Source organism: Prionailurus viverrinus, chromosome B1 (assembly GCF_022837055.1).
Source record: "Prionailurus viverrinus isolate Anna chromosome B1, UM_Priviv_1.0, whole genome shotgun sequence".
Lineage (NCBI taxonomy): Eukaryota > Metazoa > Chordata > Mammalia > Carnivora > Felidae > Prionailurus > Prionailurus viverrinus.
In genome coordinates, this window is record NC_062564.1 from 150,652,823 (window position 1) to 150,662,820 (window position 9,998).

Sequence of the window (9,998 nt, forward strand, 5' to 3'; positions counted from 1 at the left end):
GATATTTAAAGTATACAACATTATGATTTGTTATACATATGCATTATGAAAAGATTCTCCCATCTAGTTAACATATTCATCACCTCACATATTTACTCCCACCCTTTTTTTGGTGAGAACATTTAAGTTCTACACTCCTAGCAAATTTCAATTATACAATAATGTTATCAACTATAATCATTATGTTTTGCACTAGATCCTCAGCAGAACTTATTCATCTTATAGCTGAAAGTTTGTCCCTTTTTATCAAATTCTCCACATTTCCCCCACCCTCCAAGCCCCTGGAAACTACTTTCTATTCTTTCTTTCTAGGAGTTTGACTTTTTTTTTTTTTTTTTAAGATTCCACATATAAATGGTATCAGGCCGTTTTTGTCTGGACTTGTTTTTGTCTGGATTATTTTACTTAGCATGATACCCTCCAGGTTCATCCATGTTCTTGCAAACAACAGGATTTCCTTCATTTTGAAGGCTGAATAATATCTCTGTATGCATGTATGTATATACAAATATATATGTATACACACACACACACACACACATTCTCTTGACCTATTCATTGATTGATAGACCCATAGGTTATTCTACACAGTGCCAACATGTCAACATTTTTAATAAACTTCCAGGGTTTATTAAAAAACCCTGCAGGTCCACAGATCATACTTTGGAGTAGCAAAGCTATATGGAAATTTCCTAGTGAACTTGTGGCCTGAGCTGTTATATCCAGCACTAACTTATCTTAACCCCCTTTGATGAGGAATTTCAGAGAACTCTAAAGTTGCTCTAGAATTTGAAATCTCTATGTCAATTAAGTTCAGAAATATTCTCTAAAATTCAGTCTATAGGCAATAGTAGTCACAAAGGTACTCTAAAAAACAACACATTAATCTTGCTTTTGGAAAGGCTAGCCTGTTCTAAGGACAAATACACAAAAGACAGAAAAGCTGTAAAAGATGGAGAGACTCTAACAGCATCTCCCAAATGTAAATGAATCATAATCTTCCCAGCACATTAATGCTTTCTTCTTATTAGGATGTGGGGCCCGTACAGACCTAATAACTCTGTCTGCGGAGAGGATCCTAGGAGGCACTAAGGCTGAGGAAGGAGACTGGCCATGGCAAGTCAGTCTACAGACGAATAATGTTCACCACTGCGGAGGCATCCTGATCAGTAGCATGTGGATCTTGACAGCAGCTCACTGCTTCAGAAGGTAAGGCTGTAGCTTATCTACCCACCTGGTAACAACTAGGAGAGACAGATACAGGACTCCACCCTGGACTGAACATGATTGGATTATGCTAGAAATAATTGCATGTGGAAAAAAATTAATGAGCCTTTTCTTCCTATTCATGATAGCAAAAACATTTTTTTTCCTCCTTCAGCTGGCTAAGTTAATACTATTTTTCTCTTTCAGGTAATAGTGTGCCATCATGGTAAAGAACAATGATCTATATGTAAGAGTGTTTAATTTAAATCCTAGCTATGAAAACTTGAGAAATTTACTGAACCTTTATAAGCCTTTTTTTTTTCCTAAATTAGGAAGATACTATTATCTGTGTCTTAGCCTTATTGATAGGATTAGATACACTAATGCAAACATGTTAAGTGTTAGCAAAATTAATTGCTGTAGGAAATTTGCACATTACATCATATAAGCTGATCAGCAGGCTCATGGCTGATCTGAGACTGCCTTATGCCATTAACTAATTCTTTCAAAACAATTATTGAGTATCTACTATGAGCACAGTATTATCACGGAAGGTAATTAAACACTGCCTATACTTTAAGTGAGCCTACATTCTAATGTTGGAGATAGACATACACAAAAATAATGATCAATAACAGTGAGTAGCATAAATAAAATGAATTTAAACAACTTCTAGAAAATTCTTCACTGATGTGACTAAAGGATAGTGCTAACATGAGGGTAATAAACTGCCAGTGGATAGTAGGATGCATAAACTTACTCATGATAGAAATTTAGACCTAGATGACTCAAATCTGTGAGGTTCAGACACACCTTATTATTGGAGCATCCTAGACCCTAACAGTTGCTGGGAATTAATCTCAAAACATTCACTAAGTGAAGACATCTAAACTCAAACATGCCTCTGACCATATCTACTCTTTTCTCAGACTCACTCAATATCCATAGTCTAAAATCCAACTTACTACACACCCATAGCCCTCCTATTGAAACAATCCAAATTTCTTTCTCAAAGCATGAACCTTGAGCTCCAGTCAGACTGCATTATTCTCTTCCCCTGGATTCTGCCTACTTTTTCAGGTTTAAGAGCATTGTGCGCTAGTCTTGTTAAACTTTACTCCCTCTTAATTTAATCGTTTTGTAACAGGCACTATATTATGCAGCAATACCCTCAAATCTGCAAAGGACTTCTTAGAAATAGTGAAGATTTTTCAGAATTCCAATACGAAGAAATGGAGGAAGGGATATTAACATTTTAGGGAGAAGAAGATTTAGAAAATGCTCTTAAACCTGAAAAATAGTAAGAGAATAATGCAATCTGGCTGGAGCTAAGGGTTCAATCTTTATTTCCACTTGAAAGGCCAAAGAAGAACTATGGAACTTATTGATTTTAATCACTTCTGAGTGTGGGAACCAGAAATGCAAATGCTTGGATTTAGTATAACAAAGGATGTAATACATAAACAGTCTGTATTCTAAGCCCTATGCAGACCCAACTACCAAAAGCTAAGTAAAGGATATCACTATAATGAAAGTCACCATTATAAATATCATCAATGTTTACCAAAGTAATTCATGATTTTAACTTTTTTTTTATTTATTTGGAGAGACAGAGAGTGAGCAGGGAAGGGGCAGAGAGATGGGGAGATAAAGAATCCCAAGCAGGCTCTGCGCTGTCAGCACAAATCCCACAGACGGTGAGATCACGACCTTAGCTGAGATCAAGAGCCAGACACTTAACTGAGCCACCGAGGCACCCCATAATTCATGATTTTAAATGCTTGGAACATCTTTGAATTATGCCTCCCCAATCCTTCTATTCACTACTAAATTGATCCAGGAAAGCTAACAAACTATGTGAACCTTATATTGGCACACTTCCAGTAGGCCTGATTGTCACTGAGAACCCATCAACGAGGATTTCTGGGGACACAGCCAGCCTTACATCAAGATATATAGATGTGATAAGGCCCTCCAAGAGTCCAAGAGAAGATTTTTGAGTTATCACTTCCCCTATGAAGTCTTCCCTGATGCTTTCTTCCTCCCCCATGGTACTCTCACAGAAATCTGCTCACTTATCTTTAGCAGTAGTCCCTGTGATTTATGATACTTAATTGTCTCATGTGGAGCTGCTCATGAACAGAGACCATAGTTATTTATATATTTTTAAGATTTTAAATTCCAGAAAGTTAGCATACAGTGTAATACTAGTTTCAGGTGTACAATATAGTGATTCAACACTTTCATACAACACCTGGTGCTTTTTAATCCTCATCATCTATTTAACCCATCCCCCCACCCACTTCCTCTCTGGTAACTATCAGTTTGTTCTCTATAGTTAAGCCTCTGTTTCTTAGATTGTTTGTTTTTCTCTCCTTTTTCCCCTTTGCTTGTTTGTTTTGCTTCTTAAATTCCACATATAAGTGAAATCATATAGTGTTTGTCTTTCTCTGACTGACTTATTTCAATTAGCATAATACTCTCTAGCTCTATTCACATCATTGCAAAGGGCAAGATTTCATTCTTTTTATGGCTAATATTCTAGTGTGTGTGTGTGTGTGTGTGTGTGTGTGTGTGTGTGTGCGTACCACCTCTTCTTTATCCATTCATCAGTTGATGGACACTTGGGCTTTTTCCACAATTTGGATATTGTAGATAATGCTACTATAAACATTAGGGTGCATGTATCCCTTTGAATTAGTATTTTTGTACTCTTTGGGTAAATACCTGGTAATGTGATTGCTAGATCATAGGATAGTCCTATTTTTTAAAATTTTTTTAATGTTTATTTATTTTTGAGAGGAGAGAGACAAAGTATGAGAGGGGGAGGAGCAGAGAGAGAGGGAGACACAGAATCTGATGCAAGCCCCAGGCTCTGAGCTGTCAGTACAGAACTTGCAATAGGGCTTGAACTCATGAACCTTGAGATCATAACATGAACCAAAGTAGGATGCTTAACCAATTGAGCCATCCAGGTGCCCCAGGGTAATCCTATTCTTTAACTTTTTGAGGAAACCAGAGTAGCTGCACTAGTTTGTATTCCCACCAACAATGCAAGAGGGTTCCCCTTTCTGCATATCCTCACCAACACCTGTTTCTTGTGTTGTTGATTTTAGCCATTCTGACAGGTGTGAGGTGGTATCTTAGAGTAGTTTTGATTTGTATTTCCCTGATGATCAGTGATGTTGAGCATCTTTTCACGTGTCTGCTGAATGTATGTCTTCTTCAGAAAAATGTTCATGTCTTCTCCTCATTTTTTAATTGGATTATTTGTTTTTTGGGTGTTGAGATTTATTAGTTCTTTATATGTTTGGGGTAATAAACCTTCTACACTTTATCAAATATATCATTTGCAGATATCTTCTCCCATTCTGAAGGTTGCCTTTTAGCTTTGTTGATTGTTTCCTTCACTGTGCAGAAGTAATCCCAATAGTTTGTTTTTGCTTTTGTTTCCCTTGCCTCAGGAAACATGTCTAGAAAGAAGTTGCTATGGCTGATATCAAAGAAGTTACCACCTGAGTTCTCTTCTATATTTCCTGGACATATAATTTTTATTTCTGTATCACCTATATCTAAATTCCACAAAACTCTTAAATTGTTGTTGTGTGGATACATTTTATTTTTATTCAAGCTTAGGAGCAACAGTGAGTTAATCAACTCTTCAATTCGCAGACCCTTTAGACAAATTATCATTCATTTACTAACTATGTAATCCAGAAAATATATACCAAAGAGATATTGATCAAATAGTTGCTAGCCGGGAAAGGGATGGCAAATGCAAAAATCAAATATTTGAAATGCTCATAAATTCACTCTTCAAAACACATTCTCATATTTTTTTAGCTACCCTAATCCTCGTCAGTGGACTGTCACTTTCGGTGTTTCAACAACATTTCCTAAACAGAGAAGAGGAGTAAGGACTATTTTAATCCATAGCAATTATAACCCTGCAACTCATGAAAATGATATTGCAGCTATACAACTTGACAGAGGCATCGCCTTTACCAAAGATATCCATAGGGTGTGTCTCCCGGAGGCTGCCCAGAATATTCCGCCTGGGTCTACTGCTTATGTAACAGGATGGGGATCTCAAGAATATGGCGGTAAGTGTCTCAGGAAAAATCAAACAACAACAACAACAACAACAACAACAAAATCTCCTGGGACTTGCTGTTATGTAATTTAATTAGGGAACACCTGAAGGACATGTTCTGTGGAAGGAACGATCCCATATTCTGATGAGTCCAACCTCTAGTTATTACTACATATCCTCAGCAAAGCAAAGCAGTGTCCCTAGAAATCATGGGGGATTCTCAAACATAGTAATAGGGAAACGTAAAATAAAAGTGGTGAAGAAACATGAGTTCTTCAATGAACCAGAGACTCTATAGGTCTCAAATGTCTCTCATATAAAGAAAATTTTTAATTTTGAAAAGAAGATTTTGATAGGTATTCTCTAAGGGTTTTAACACCCTCTAAGGCGTTAACAATCATTAAGGTATTCTGAGATGAAATGAATTCTACCTCTAGAGCAAGAAACTCTACATACATAAGCATTGCTCACTCTTTGTTTATTGAATGAATAATGAGGGCAATGTAAAAGAACAAATAGGGCCATGGTGAAGAGAATATCAACCAGGGCGTGGAAGGACATAGCATTAACAATTTCCACATGGTTCAGCTCATGCTGTAGATTGTATCTCCAACAAATAATATGAAGACTTAATTGTCCTAGAAAATACCTCATTGCGTTTTCACCACTGAAAGTAATTTGGTGTAATAGATAAAATGGTGCCAATCATAAAACTGGCAGTGCCATTCTGAAGGAACATCAATACAAGTAAAATAAATTATTTCTTTAGCCTTGAAACCAGACTGGTTTCTCTTTCATTGGTAAATTAAAGTTTACTCAATATGTAATTTTCCAATTCAAAGTCAGTCAGTGAATAACTTAAATGCTGCTAGTCAATATTAAAATAGCAGATATGTTTTGCTCTTAAGGTCCAAGGGGCACTGCATCACAAAGTAAGGGTAAAAAAATAAAATTGATCTGTGTAGAGGGTTTATTCTTCTCTACTATGGGCATCTTTGCTGAAAAGAAACTCCCAATATACCTTCCATAGCCTGCTTTGCTAAATAAGATACAGTGTTTTGGAGTCCAGTTATTCCTTCCCATGTTTGACATAGAATCATTAATTTACCCATTCCATTTCTGCTTTATACTTCACAGGTAGCACAGTTTCAGATCTACAGCAAGCACGGGTCAGAATAATAAGTAATGATGCGTGTAATGCACCAACTAGTTATAATGGAGCTGTTTTGTCAGGAATGCTATGTGCTGGACTACCTCAAGGTGGAGTGGATGCATGCCGAGTAAGTTCAAAATAATGTTATCATGTCATCATCCAAGTTCATAAGCACTTACTGGCATGTGATACTGTGATAAGCATAGAGGTAACATAATTAGAATACACAGCCCTGATCCTCCAAAAAATTGTTATATAGATTTTACAGTTAAAATTCTCTTATGAAATTGATCCAATGTTAATTTTAAGAACTTTCTTTGTGATTTTTTTTTTTTAAGTTTATTTATTTTTTGGGGGACAGAGAGAGACAGAGCATGAACGGGGGAGGGGCAGAGAGAGAGGGAGACACAGAATCGGAAACTGGCTCCAGGCTCCGAGCCGTCAGCCCAGAGCCTGACGCGGGGCTCGAACTCACGGACCGCGAGATCATGACCTGGCCGAAGTCGGACGCTTAACCGACTGCGCCACCCAGGCGCCCCTGTGATTTTTAATATAAATAACACCTGAATATCAGCACCCTGAAGATAAAAAATGTACCCAAAAAGCTTAGTTATTTCAGTCACAACAGTTTCTATTATTGTAAAACAGCACAAATGAGGGAGGGGGGAACTATTTAGATCGGTCCTGTCTTTTTTAACCAAACATAAAAATGAAAATAACTATGAAATTCTTACTTTAAAATAATTACAATAGGATTTTAATGCTAACATTTTTAATTAAATTATCTAAGCAATTAATGTGGTTATATCCTTTAATAGATTTTGATCCTATGTCTGAAATCCAACCTCATATAGTAACAGCAATAACTACTTAGTATCCAAAATTACATTTCTGGAATTAAGAAAAATTAATCTTTTCTTAGGGAATCTGCTGCTGTTTTGGGGGTGGGGGGAAATTGTATGCAGAAAAATCAAGTTTATTCTTTCCTCAAACAATGCTGACAGTTTTTTATTTCAATTTTTTTATTTCACTTTTTTATTTCAACTTAAATTCTAATTAACATATATGGTAAAATTGGTTTCAGGTGTAGAATTAAGTGACTTATCGCTTACAGACAACACCCAGTGCTTACCACAAGTGCCCTCCTTAGTACCTATCACCCATCTAGCACATCCCCCACCCACCTCCCTCCATCAAACCTCAGTTTGTTCTCTATCTTTAAGAGTCTCTTATGGTTTGCATACATTACTGACTTTTATATTTTAGTTCTCACATTCTTGAAAAAATGGGTAAGAAGTAGCTCTTCCACAGTTTTTTTCACATTTTGGGCATTTTCCCCTAAATGAAACATTTTTATTGACCACAAGTTGTGTATCAATGGAGAGAAACTGTTTATCAGTTTTCAAGAAACCATTAATCACCCATTAGCCCTTTGTTCCCTTTAAGTGGAGATGTCTTTGTGATAGGAAACACTTCTTGTTCCACTTCCTATTTTTTTTATTGCTAGTTCTGTAACAACAAATTCTCAAACTTCATAGTTTTCAAAAAAATTCACCAAATAAGTAACACACATCTACACTGACAATTCAGCATTAATTAGAACCGACTTAGGGAAACACATGAAATATAAAAGGGCATTACTCATGCCTTACTCAAAATGCCCCTTTCCTTCTGCATACACAATTTCCACTCTTCCCCTCAAGCCCGGATCAAGTCATCATGAAATTCCTCCTATGTGTTCCACTCTGGACCTCACTAATTTTCAGCTGAAATACTACAATACATAGAGTTTGTGCATCAGAAAGAACTAGCACTTTACAAAAGAGATTATGAGATCATACTTGTTTCAGTTCATTTATTCATAGAAATTGTATGTTTTCTGTGCACCAGATACAGTGCTAGCACAACTATGTGTTCCCTGCACTCATCAAGGCTATAGTCTAGAAGAGGGAACACAAGTTAAAATGCCTGCACAACCAGGCAGTGAAGCTGTCCAGATACAGGATAAATTACATGTCTCTCTTAGTTTAACATCTGCTCGTCCACTCTTAGATATTATGCAGAGAAATTCCTTACTAGAAAGAATAGCAGCAGAAGCATGATGAAAAAGAACTGGGTAGCTGGAGCACGAACACACAACCTGAAGGAGGCAGGTGCCAATCAGCTGCATGCAGTGCTTGCCATGCGATTGGTGATTCACACACTGACCCTTCTCCCCATCTAAACCAGTAATTAGAAGAGCTAGCTACAAAGAGCAGTCAAATGAATAGCAAACCATTCTAAAAGCACACTTGATAATAGTTGGCTTTTATTAGTAGTACAGACTGTATGCCAGGCTATACTGGAAGTGTTACATGTATAAAACTCATTTAAACATATAGAAACATTACTCATAGATGAGGAAACTGAGATCAGAAAAGCTATTAAATACTTTACTGAAGGTCATATGGCTGAGAAGTGGAGAATTCTTCTTACCTAGTCTATCTAACTCCAGAACCCACAGACTCAATCTATCATGCAGCATGTAAAATGGACTAAATTTGTCTCCCCAGCTAGATTATTGCATGTACAAATATTTGTTGGTTGGGTTATTATAATTGGCCAGTATTTCATAAGGAGTGTTTTACTCATTGTCTTATAAATTTCTTTGTGATTATTCACCAAAGAATACTTTTTGATGATATATTATTATGCATCAGACACCATGCAGGTACTATGAATAGGAAGATAAATGAAACTTCATCCATTCAACAAATATTTGCTTAGCATCTCCTGTGAGTTAGAAGCTTAGGATATAGCAGGGTCCAGAATAAGTATGCCTTCCCTGGCAGACCTTACAGAATAACCAGAAAAACAGACAATGAATAAGTATACTAAATGCTGTGAGTTTTGCAGCAATGTGCGGCTGTCACAAGGGGAATTGGTGCAAGGAAGTAAGTTCAAACAGGCATACAATGTGTTTGCATAAAATAATATAGAAGTGGTGAAAGAGATACACACAAGATGTGGAACACAGGAAGTAAAAAACCAACCCAACCCAAAGCTAGAAGGGGTGGCGGTGGGAAAGAAGGCACAGCCCTGTGAAAGCTTCCTGGAGGAGGTAAAGTCTGGGGTGGGAAGCAGTCCACCAAGTGACTGAGGACAGTCTGGGAAACATGCACCTCATCTTCTCACACCTGAGGAAGGAACCGTGTGTGTTCTTAAAGGATTTTGGTTAACTTTCACATGAAATTGGTACACTATTTCAACTTGCTGTAACATTTCAACAGGAAATGTCAGATTATTTTTATTGTCATACTGAGTGTGACTTCTACTGACAGAAATAAACTCCTTAATACTTCAGGGTGGTCTCACACTTAAATTCAATCATTGTGTTTCTTTCAGGGTGACTCTGGTGGCCCACTAGTTCAAGAGGACTCACGGCGGCTTTGGTTCCTTGTGGGGATAGTAAGCTGGGGGGATCAATGTGGTCTGCCAGATAAGCCAGGAGTATATACGCGAGTGACAGCCTACCGTGCTTGGATAACCGAAAAAACTGGGGTCTAG

The 9,998-nt window shown here is 37.2% G+C and overlaps 1 protein-coding gene across 1 annotated transcript in view; it reads left to right on the top strand.

The window, feature by feature from the left end:
• Positions 1 to 9,998, top strand: part of LOC125164879 (transmembrane protease serine 11D-like) — a 76,079-nt gene extending 66,081 nt beyond the window's left edge. Inside the window, exons 10-13 of the mRNA XM_047857616.1 lie at positions 1,032 to 1,209; positions 5,050 to 5,313; positions 6,441 to 6,579; positions 9,837 to 9,998. Coding sequence (XP_047713572.1) covers positions 1,032 to 1,209; positions 5,050 to 5,313; positions 6,441 to 6,579; positions 9,837 to 9,998 — 743 coding nt within the window. The remainder of the gene's footprint in view (positions 1 to 1,031; positions 1,210 to 5,049; positions 5,314 to 6,440; positions 6,580 to 9,836) is intronic.